Source organism: Perna viridis, chromosome 5, assembly GCF_037379345.1.
Source record: "Perna viridis isolate PV_CMFRI_1.1 ecotype Kerala chromosome 5, ASM3737934v1, whole genome shotgun sequence".
NCBI lineage: Eukaryota > Metazoa > Mollusca > Bivalvia > Mytilida > Mytilidae > Perna > Perna viridis.
The window spans coordinates 23,411,660-23,424,001 of record NC_142449.1 but is presented as its reverse complement, the minus strand read 5'-3'; the positions used below and the strand labels follow the sequence as shown (position 1 = coordinate 23,424,001).

The 12,342-nt window shown below is 31.2% G+C and overlaps 1 protein-coding gene across 1 annotated transcript in view; it reads left to right on the top strand.

Annotated features, from left to right (window-relative positions):
- LOC148616575 (uncharacterized) overlaps positions 1-12,342 on the top strand; it is a 95,209-nt gene extending 82,867 nt beyond the window's left edge. The window contains exons 15-24 of the mRNA XM_088583777.1: positions 2,646-2,843; positions 3,227-3,476; positions 3,978-4,067; positions 4,858-5,001; positions 5,506-5,757; positions 6,195-6,372; positions 6,733-6,852; positions 7,190-7,384; positions 8,609-8,772; positions 9,508-12,342. Of these exons, the coding sequence (XP_088439903.1) occupies positions 2,646-2,843; positions 3,227-3,476; positions 3,978-4,067; positions 4,858-5,001; positions 5,506-5,757; positions 6,195-6,372; positions 6,733-6,852; positions 7,190-7,384; positions 8,609-8,772; positions 9,508-9,513 (1,597 nt within the window). The 3' untranslated portion in view covers positions 9,514-12,342. The remainder of the gene's footprint in view (positions 1-2,645; positions 2,844-3,226; positions 3,477-3,977; positions 4,068-4,857; positions 5,002-5,505; positions 5,758-6,194; positions 6,373-6,732; positions 6,853-7,189; positions 7,385-8,608; positions 8,773-9,507) is intronic.

Here is a 12,342-nt window from a genome sequence, read left to right as displayed (position 1 = left end):
GGGCCAAAAAAGGAGCCAGAAACAAGCATGTTCATAATTTCTGGACAATAACTTAACTGTAAGTGAATGGATCCCTATGAAATTATACCACAAGGTGCCATTAAACAAAAGGAAGACTGGGATTGATATTGGGTGTTATAACTGGAACCATTCATGAATAAGGGGCAAAAAGGGCCAAAAAAACATCTGTAGTCATTTCATGCTGCACTTAGTAAAGCATTATTTTTTATTTGTTATGTTTGTTCTTAGACTGTTTAACGAGAGTTATGTTTTTTTTAATATTTATATTTCAAAGAAAACACAGTTTTCTATTGATTCTACATTGAGCAAATATACCAGGGATACCTGTGACAGGTGTGCTTTATAACTTTGTATTCATGCTATTATTGCAGTAGGACTAGTTGATATTGAAAACTATTTATAGTTCACAGTCTTCTAGTTTTTGTGTCATATTCATTGATAGGTCAAGCCATGAATTTGAAATTTAAACAATACTGGAAACATAGATGGTCAAATAAAGCCAAAAAGTTTTAAATTCTTTAACCTATAATTTAAAACTGTGAGACTTTGATACCATGAAAACACAATTATTTCACAGATAAATGATTGATTGATTGATATGCTTTCATTGCTTTAGGTTTAAAGAAATTAAAGTAGAAAGACTACTGACTTTGAGTGGTGTGGGTGTGACAAAATAAGAATTATTTTTTTAAGTGATTCAGGTTTTCCAGCTTTATTTTGAATGATATTTACTCAATAGGAAATTACTTCATGTTAAAAAATATACTTTTATTACATGTACTTAAGTGTCTTTTCACATGGTGTCTACACAAAAAGTGAGATTGCAAATGAATTATATGAAGGAAAAAAATAGTTTTTTTAATGGTGAATGTGTATTTGCTGAATGGACAGTTGAATGAGATGTAGAAGGTTAGATTGGCAGAGTGGTGAGTGGGAGTTGGAATACAGAGTGGTGTGTGGGAGTTGGAGAACAGAGTGGTGAGTGGGAGTTGGTACACATAGTGATGAATAGGAATGAGTACAGAGTGTTGAGTGGAAGTGGTGAGACATAGTTGGAGTACAGAGTGGTGAGTGAGTTGGAGTACAGAGTGATGAGTGAGAGTTGGCATTCAGACTTGTGAGTAGGAGTTGGAGTAGAGAGTGGTGAGTGGGAGTTGGAGCACAGAGTGGTGAGTGGAAGTTGGAGTTCAGAGTGGTGAGATAGTGATGGAGTATAGAGTTTTGAGTCTGAGTTGGAGTACAAAGTGATGAGTGGGTGTTGGAGTTCGGAGTTGTGAGTGGGAGTTGGAGTACAGAGTGGTGAGTAGGAGTTGCATTGCAGAGTGGTAAGTGGGAGTTGGAGTACAGAGTGGTGAATGGGAGTTGGAGTACAGAGTCGTGAGTGGGAGTTGGAGTTCAGAGTGGTGATTGGGAGTTGGAGTGCAGATTATTGAGTGGGAGTTGGAGTACAGAGTGGTCAGATTGGTATAAGGAAGTTCAAACAGCAGACTGTTGAATAGAAGGTTTTGTACAGAGTGGTGAAAAAGTTGAAATGGCACTAGTTGTGAATAAGAGTTGAAATGGCATAGTGGTAGGCAGTGTCCTGAATAGGAGTAAAGCAGTGAATGGGAGTTAAATTGTTAAGTGGTGAATTTGAGTTACAGTGGTCATTTACATTAAATAATTAGGATTCAGGTCCAATACATCTGTTGTTTAGAGTCCTTTATCAAGGCACTCTAAGTTCAGGCAACTTATTTTCTTCCCAATTTTGGATAAGTCTGGCTTCTCTGATTAATGAATTAATCTTTATGAATAGACCATTAACCAGTCAATTGGACAGTTGGTGAAAAATGATTTAATTTCAAGTCTTGAGGGAGTAATTTTAATTCATTTCCATATATTTATTATTGTAATGTTATTATTTCAAATTTTAAAAAATCTTGTTATTATTTTTGCAACTATTGAATGTTTGTATAATTAAATTCAAGATTTCAATAACAACAAAATATTAGAGTTGTTTCTGAAATTACAGGAGACAGAAATTATTGTAAGTCTTAAGTACCATTTGACCTTCTTAAGGATCTTAATCATCTACAGTACTTGAGAAAGACAAGTTCAATATTATACATACCATTTCCATAAATGGACTGTGGTGTGGGAGAATTCTTTCAACCAAATGTACCTGGCTATTGGTTGGAAATATTTAATTTATTTAGTGAACTTTAGGAAACATTAAATCAACAAGCAAGCTTTAAAAAGCATTTTGAGTGAGCATGTAATCCTTGGATTACGTATTTCTGAAAATGGTTTTTTTCAACAAAAAAAAAGGGGGTGTCTAATTTACATGAAATTGAAAGACATAGAATAAGTACATGTATATAAGGCCAAATGTAAAAGATGTCTCTTAAAGGTTCCATACATTAAAAAAATAGGGTAGGTAGGTATGGTTTTTTACAATATTTTTGGGGGACAAAATATACAGTTTAACAGTGCTTCTGCCATGAAAAAGTACACACCAAAAAATAGGGTAGGTAGGAAGTTCCTAAAAATGCGTATTTTTTTTTATTGGGCCTTTTTAGCATTTTAAAATATGTTTTTAAATTATAACAGAGTCACAGACCCGTTATTTTTTCCAATTATTTCAGTTTGCCAGAAGAGGAAGATCAAGAAAATGCTTGTACAAATTCAGCGACAAGAAACTGGAGTCCAGCCCACTGTGGTAGTCCACCAATTAGAGAATGGACTCCTGTGTCTGTTAACACTCATCTATCAGAGTTCAACAGGAATGTTCCTACCGGTCCATTAGCCAGTCTGAAACTGTCAGGTGGTGACTCTAGTAAAAGGTAAGAGTGAAAACAAGTAGCATATTATGATTATAATGTTCCTAATTTCTTAATAAACAAACATACATGTATTAAGAATCCTCAGAAGGAGATCACTGCACATTCAATATTCTTTTACGAGTTGCTTCTTACTGGAAAAGAGTTCAAATTTCTTACTAGATTTATAACAATACTTGAAAAAAATTAAATAAAATTTCAAAAATGTGGATATTCAAAAAACTTATTTTTGCATACTCTTTTAATGATCAGTTACACTAAACCATGTAAAGGGTTATAAATGCACAAAATGTAACTTTATGAGTTACAGTAATTGTGAAAGAGTTGGTTCAATATGTTTGTATATACCAGTACATTACTAATTTCACATTACTATTTTATTTCAGCATCCTTGCCCATGTCATGTGTGAGATGGTACAGACTGAGCGAGACTATGTCAACTCATTACAATACATTATAGAGAACTATATCCCTGAATTGCAGAGGGAAGACGTACCGCAAGCTTTAAGGGGGAAACGTAATGTGATATTTGGAAACTTAGAGAAAATCTATCAATTTCATTGTCAGTATTTCTTACGAGAGGTGGAGATGTGTGAGCAGAAACCATTCCAAATTGCTCATTATTTCCTCATGCATGTAAGTTATTCATGTATTCTTTTTACTCATCAATTGAGATATGAATTTCATTATATTTATTATTCTACGATTTTTTTTAACTCTGTAAAGTACTAAGATTTGTTATGATCATTGTTAGTTGTTCAACAGAACTTGGTTAATATATTATTCAGATTCCAGTGACCATGCTGTCAGTCTGACCATCTGTCCCCAGTTCTAATCCACAATTCCCGTCAAACTGCTGAACCCAATTTTATGAAAATTTCATTAATTCATTAGCACATGATGCTATTATACACCACCTATTAGTTTTTCTGAATGACTTTTGGGTTTTTTATATGGTTTTGGGAGAATAGTAAGGAGTACTGATAAGCTTTGCTCACAAGTTTCCATCATATCAGTAATGAAAACTAATTTTGTTTGTGAAAAAATCTATAACAATTTGAAGTTTGGGAATTAGACTCTTTTATTAATGGTCATTCATATCATTCATAGTGCAATTTTTTAAAACTATATTTTCAGGAGAACTTTTTCTATTTGTATGCCCTATATAACAAGAACAAACCAAAGTCTGATGCTTTAATGGCAGAATATGGCAAACATTTCTTCAAGGTATGATATACAAGTATAACTATATAGCTGTGCACACATATATTTTTTATCAAAGATGACTGAAAAGGACATTGTAAGTCTTTGAATAAGAATCCTAAGTTACTGTTATACAGAATAATGGCAGTTTTTAAGTTGGGACAGAAAATATCACCGTGAGCCTGATTTTGAATTCAGACAGTTATTAAAAATATTAGCATTTTGTCTCTTGCTAGTTTTTGTAATATTTATTTTTGAAATTACTTAATCAGTATATTTGGGATGCTGACATGGGATATGTATGAAAATTAAAAGCAAAAAAGATCTCAAAATCAAGGAACCAAAATAAACAAAAAGCATTAAGTATCAATCCTGATAAAAATCAGACAGGAGGTGATTCATGCATGTCAAAAACCCACCAAAGTCACATTTATTTCTTGTTCAGAAACAGCTATGGACCATATAACCAGTCTAAGTTTTTCATCTGGATGTTGCACTTTTGAGATAAGATTTGTATAGATTGTACATGAAATTAGCACTTTGCAAGAGTTATCTTTCTTGATTTGCTTTGATTTGGTTGATTTTAGTGGGAGGTTAAAGTGTAGTTTTCTTAAAAGTACAGATATGAATACAGAAAAGACCATTGTCACATGAAAATATAGCATTTGTAGACCAAAGAAGCATCATTTCTGTGGGGTTTTCTACACCATGAATAACCTTACCATAGGCAGTGTCTGAATTTTATATGGACTGGTATTTAATTTATTTTAAGTCATAAATCCAAACATATTAACCAGTATTTATATATTTTCAGAGTAAACAAGAACAACTAGGGGATAGAATGGACTTGGCTAGCTATTTGTTAAAACCAGTACAAAGAATGGGCAAATATGCCCTAATGTTAAAACAGATTATGAAGGAATGTCCTCAGTCAGACCAAGCATATCTTGACCTTAAGGTAACAGTTAAACCGAAAATGATAAAACATTAAAACGGTTCTATTAAGGGAGTTTCATGTTGAACTAAAAAAACTGCATAAACTCGTCAGATCAAAGAAATTATGTCCACTGCAAATGTAGGTGTTACTAATCTACCTTTTTATCTATGAGTTTGGCTGTCTGTAGATTTCAGCTTGTAAGCTTAACAATGTAGCTGGTCTTTGCCATTAAATATATGCATTAAACAAAAGATCACTTGGTTATTTGTTTTTTTTTTTAACAAAAGGGAGATAACTCAACCTGTATATGTTATGAGTTTTTGACTGAGAAAATGAGGATCACAAAATTTGTGATTAATTTAATTCTTATAATTTCATCTTAATAAAAAAGAAGTGTTTAAAAATTTTAAGCTATCCATTAGGAAAACTTTTTTTCACTTGAATGGATTTTTAAAAAATAATTTGCAGTAAAACTTATTTACAAAATAAATATTGTTTTTCAAACATACATCTTCAAATTTACAGGCTGCCGAGCAGATGGTTAAATTTCAACTGAGACATGGGAATGATCTCCTTGCCATGGATGCGTTGCGTGATTGTGATGTGAATCTCCAGGAGCAAGGAAGACTACTGAGACAGGATGAGTTCTTAGTTTGGCAGGGGAGGAAGAAATCATTACGTCACGTCTTCCTGTTTGAAGATATGATACTGTTCAGTAAAACTAAGAGAAACAGACAGGGCGGTCCTGAATACTATGTCTATAAACATAGCTTTAAGGTATGTATGTTTCCAAATGTGACATTCCTAAAGAAAAGCACAATAGATTTACTTTAAAAGGACAAAAATGTTGTATGCCCCAAAATACAGCTGATGTATGTTCAAAGTAGTTAACTAAAGAAGGAAGTATTCACATCACCAAAGTTACTCATATTACATTTGAGAAAAATTGAGCAATCTACAGATATAGATTATGTATAGTGTGTTGTTGATAAGTAGTCATTAATGAAACACTATTATTTTTAGTTATGGATGATAGCATAAAGAAAAATATTCTTGTCATTTTTGTATGGAGAAGTAAATACTTTTAAATACAAATCAGCAATTATAGTTTTATGCTTTAAATGGTAGGAATGAAAAATTAGAAAACTAGAAGTTACACTATTGCAAAACTTGAAGGTTCATTATTTGACCTTGGTTTGCCATTTATATTTCAGATGGCTGATATAGGTCTAACGGAGAATTATGGGGAATCAGGGTATAAGTTTGAGATCTGGTTCCGACGTAGAAACTCTGGAGATAACTATATACTCCAGGCTCCTAACTCTGAAGTGAAGCTGCACTGGACCAAAAATATCTCCAAAGTACTCTGGAATCAAGCCATGAAAAATAGAGGTAAGATTTTTAATAGGCATTTGATGTTTGTCTTTAAAGATTTAGTCCTTAACTGAAATATATCACATGCATGGTTTAAAATGGTGACAGCTAGCTTCATACTGTCACTTCTGTGAATATAATTTCCCCAATAATTCCGAAATAGCTTATAATAAACAGTATAGTGTTATTATGGTTAGGGTACAATGTCAGTTTCAATTAAATTAAATGTAATTTGTAAAAATAATCTATTTATTTTTGTGGATGAAATTTACAGACTTAGACTTATCAATGCTACTGACATTTATTTTTGCTGCTTTTGCACAATTGCTGAAATAACTATTTTCAGTATATATTGTGTATTATGTTTTTAATTTTCAGATCGCCATATGACAGAAATGGCCACCATGGGTATAGGTAATAAACCCTGTTTAGATATCAAACCTAGTGCTAATAATATACAGGACAGGTTCATTAATTATGCTGTCGGAGGAAGGGGAGGTAAGTTTGTTTTAACTAGATTCTATTATTATTTGGTTTCTACATCTTTATCAATTTCATGCATTATGCCCCAAAAATTAGTATTCATTGTATATATTTAAATGATAGTAATTTTTAATTCTTCAATTTTCATGTGGTATTTTAATACTTAGGATTAAATTATTTAAAATGGTAGAAATTATATCCACAGCAAAAGTTTAAGAATTTAAGATTTCCAATTTAACATTGTCTTTGATGACATAAGTGCATACAGTGTATTGGTATCTAGTTCTCACAAGCAATATGAGTTTTAAGATCTTACAACAAACAAATTACCAACATTTTTTTTTTTTTGCAGCAAGAATGAGAAACTCTATAGCTGTATCATCATTTGATCATTCACGGCTAAACAACAAACGTCCTCACTCCATCATCTCAATCGGAAGCACATCGTCATCAAACAGTAGTCATTCTGGACTGTTTATGAACCCTATTGTAACCGGAGATCCATTCGATAGCCCAAGACATACTGCTCACACAGTGTTATCAAACGGTGAGTAATTTTCTGCAAAAATTGGTTACTGGAATATATGAAAACTTCAGATTTATCATCCATTGCAGTCATTTTCAAATGTAACTACAAAATATAAAGAAAGTTAAGAATTGTATCATCTTTTTAACACTTAAGGAGGTAGATCTAGGGTAAGGGACACAAGTCTTAAAAATCATTGGAACGTTTGTATTCTGCATTTTACATCAATCTCATGTAAGCATCAAAGTAACTTGGATTGATTTCATTCTGTTTCAAATGAAAGCTTGTTAGGCTTTGGTGAAATTGAATATGATACAAACATATCACTGATTTCAAGAGTCGTTTCCCTTACCCTAGGTCTACCTCCTTAAATGATTAATCGAGAATATGTCACATGAAAGTTTTACCCACATGTACTCACCCATATAAGATTGAAAAACAATAAGACAATCTTCTCTTTAAAACTGTCACCAAATACAAATATACTAATTAGTAATATTGAGTGATGTTTTAATTTCCTGTTTAAAATTTAGGCCAACATATGTTTTTTTCTTTGACCCTTTCTTTTTATGGTAACTTGTTATCAATATTCGTTGTAAACCACAAAATCAACAAAATAAAAACCAAAAGAAGTACCTTACTCATTGTGTTTTCTGGCTGTGAACCATGTAAAAAGCAGCCTTATCCCTATTTTTGGCAGTATAGTATTTAATATTTTTATATTGATAGCGGTGTTTTATCAAATGTTCCCAGTGTAATAAATTTCAATAATTCACACCGTGAAATAAATTCAGCAATTTCATTCTCTGACTTTAATATCAATCTGCCAATCACAGAATTTAAAATTCATGTTGAAAGTATCGATAAATTATGAAGAAAATCTATATAATAAATAGGATAATCCAATTGGTTATCGTGAATAACCAAAATATGGTCACTTGTGCCAAGAATGCCTCAGGATTTCACTTGTGCATGGAACAAGTTCCGCACACTTGATAAATCTATGTGTTCTTTGGAACTTGGGATGGCATTTTGGTTATTCACTCTTTCCAATTAATTATCCTATTAGTAACAGTAAAACTTAATGTCTTCACTTCATTGGTTTTCATAAAAATGACCATAGAACCAACGAATTGACTTGGAATAGCCTTAAGTAGGTTACCTAGTGGTTAGAATGTTGGAAGGTGATATGTAAAATTTGCATAAAAATTTTTTTAACTGAATTAATATTGGTATTGTTTTCAGAGAGTGGCATAGGTACAGATGTGTCCAGTAATTGTGTGGACCAGCCATCAGAAAATTTCACCAAAGAAATGTCACCAAGTCACCAGTTTCACCAACCATCACCATCACGACAATATCATATCAACCCACAGGATGTACAACCGTTAGGCTTTAATAGCACTGATGTAAGTTTTAACTAAATACAAGTATTATTAATACAAAATAAAGCACTTAATTAACGGTGCAATTTGCTCCCAACACTCCCCACTCAACATGACGTTAAAATTTGAATTTCCAACGGAAACCCAAGAAACATGCAATTGGTCTATTCATGAATATGTTTGTTCAGCTGATTAGTTCCATTTTGTTTTTTAAGAATTGGCAATAATAAAAATTTAAATAGGTTATTTTTCAATAGACAAAATTTTTATTATTGCCAATTCTTATAAATTAATTTTAAAACATATTTTTATCTTTAAACATGAGAAAAGTAGCTCTGAATTTAACCGAATAGGGGCGAGTCAATATTTTTTTATCCATTGAGATATAACAAAATTATTTTAACCAATCAGATTACAGTATTTATCTCAAATTGATTTATTAGACTATAATGTGAAACAAATATTCCATGTGCTGTATGATATGCAATTTGTTTTTTTTTTTCATTTTGAATTGCAGTTTGTAACAAAGATATTGCAGATTCTACATCTAAATGATTTCTGAGTACTTTGGTAGTAGTTCCGTTTATAAGGTTATAATTTCCATGGATTTTGTGGTGGTGTTATACCACAAAATTGAATTTCACAAGAAGTGTTTTATTGTTTTATGATGAAGTACATTTATTTACAAGGCATTGAACATCAATAACTTATCATGTAAAATTGAACACCTCAAATTGACAGTCAGTCGTTATATTTCAGGTATAAAGAAATGTATTGTGAGAATCCACCAGTGAATCACTGCTAATCACTGCCACATCCTTGATGCTGCATTCAGTCACCTGATGTCATGGTCATCCACTCTTCAATTTCGTCCAATCAAATTCATTGCTCATTTCGTTGAAGAGTACCTTTACAGTGATCATTTAAAATCATGTTACGATTATGTGACTTAATCATGTGACTTAATCATGTGACATTATGTATTGGTGCATCATTGTTTATATCAGTGTAATCAAAATTTATTTCAAATTTTTTTAAATGAAAATGTGGCATTTCTCATTTTCTGTTTTTTTATTAATTTTAAAACTGTTAAATTATTGTGGCTTTGGCTAGCCTTAAATGTGAAAGATTAACTTTTCTGCATTACATGTTTGTCTTACATGCAGAATTTGTGAGTTACTAGACACCTCCTGATAGTAAGAGTTACCTTTCTTTAAAAGGAAAACAAGTAGAAAATATGATTTTCTTCTTTATCCAAAATTAGTGAACCCTTAGCAGCACTCTTATTAACTTTGATATTACCTATATTATATTTTTACAATTTTCTGTGATTTTTATACTTTCCTCTATATAAACCAGTATAGCTATGAAGACCCATGGTTGATTATAATGATGGTGTTAGGAAAATTAAAATTACTTTTCAGGGGAAGTAACTCATTAGTTTGTTAAAGTAATGATGAAAATTGTGAGTTTAGCAGTCATATATAATTTTCTGTTGAAAAAATATATATTGCTGGTGCTATTTTGTTTTTGATAAAAAAAAATCATTGTCAGCTCTTTAGCATGACAAGTATAGTATTACTGATGAAAATTGTATTTGTATATTTCTGGTGTGATTTTACATGAATGCATGTACAGCATTAAGTTTCAAAATTGAATGAAAGAAATTGTTGACTTTTATGAGTAAATTTTAAGATTTTAGAAGATGTATAGAACAACAGAATCATACTTGTTGAATTTTAAACATTTCATGTGGGACATTCTCTCCCTTTGATACTGTCTAACGTGGAATTTTTTTTTACCTAAAAGCAAATTTATGATCTAAAAATTCAATTATTAAGTTATTTTTCACAGACAGTGTAGCAATTTTAACCAATATACTTCCTCAAATCTGACATTTTATGTAGCACTCCAGCTGAGGGTCATGCAAAATGTGATTCATGAGTAAAAAGCCTACATATTTTTATTTTTGATATTTTGTTTGAAATGTCATAATAAACAGAAATTAACTTGTGGTTTTTCATATAAACCGTGCTCTTAAGAGATAAAAATTATACAGACTGCACTGTAGATTTCGAAATGAAGGGAGATAAATCTGTGAATGGCGCTCAAATACAATAGAATCTACTGTATTTACCATGTCGATTATCTCCTAAGAGCAGGCAGATTTGAATGAATAATTACACATTTCATAGTATAGACCCATAAAACAACTTAATCGCAAAAATAATACTGTAGCTATTTATGGAGTGTATCACATTTTTCAGATTTTGCATGATTCTTACAAAGACAGCTACTTAATGTAGTAGATTCTGAAGTTTTTGTTGATTTTGTGGCGAGGTTAAAAGGTATGATAGATTAATGAAAATGACCAAAGACATTTTTATTGTGTGCATACTGCAAATTCAGAAATTATTTCATTCATATATTATTGCACTTTTGGAATTTTTTTTTTACCAAAATATGATTTTATATTTTTGGGATATCCTGGTAAATCCTGTGTAAATATAGGGAAAATGTTCAAATGCAAATTTTAAAAATGGCAATTAAACTCTTTTTTTCTAATAATAAAAACATGGCAATTTATTTCTGAATTTAAAGTATACCTAAATATGGAAAATGCATGTTTATATGAGATGTGTGTATAGATTAGTGGGAAATATGACCAGTATTGAGTTAATAACTGTCTTCCATCGAAATAGCATTTGTTACATATAAAAGTATGAGGAAGTATTTTTATGTCCAGTGCACGAAAAAGCATTCAATTCTTTTTAAATTACAAACATGTTCATCTATTTTAAGGAGGTAGACCTACAGTAAGGGACATAACCCTTGAAATCATTGATATGTTTGTATCATATTAAATTTCACCAAAGACTTTCAACCTTTCATTTGAAAAAGAATGAAATCAATCCAAGTTACTTTGATGCTTACATGAGACTGATGTAAAGAGTCTGGATACAAATGTTCCATTGATTTGTAAGAGTTGTTTCCCCTACCTTAGGTCCTGACAGCTGTATAGTTAGCTAGTAAATAGCTGCTAAATTTTCCTTTAAATCAATGCTGCACTGTGCTATGAATAATAATGTTGCATCAATATTAGCATTTGTCAAGGATATGAATATAATCGCTTGATTGATTAAAGAGAATATTAAGGAAAACAAGTTATAATTAAGTGTAAAATATGCATGTAGTGACTAATTTCTAAATATGTTTATTGCCAAGTTATGCTTTAAATTTAAGAAAAAATGAACTATTTGAGTATTGCTCTTGTGGCAAGTTAGCATGAATTATTATTAATCTAATTAAAATTAGATCTCTCATTTACTTCCCATTTATTGACAATAAATGGGGAGCAAGAGGGAGATCTAATTTTAATTTTTATACTCCTTAATACAAATGGGAATTTCTAGACATTAAAATATTACTGCAATACATTTGTTGTACAAAGTTCTGTTTTCTATGGCGGATTTGAAGACCTATTTATTTTTTGTGTACATTGTTTTATAATGTAAAAAGAAAATGTATATATTTAGTATTTCTCACAGTTTTATGTGTACACCAATACTTACCTCAGTAAATTGCTATAAACAA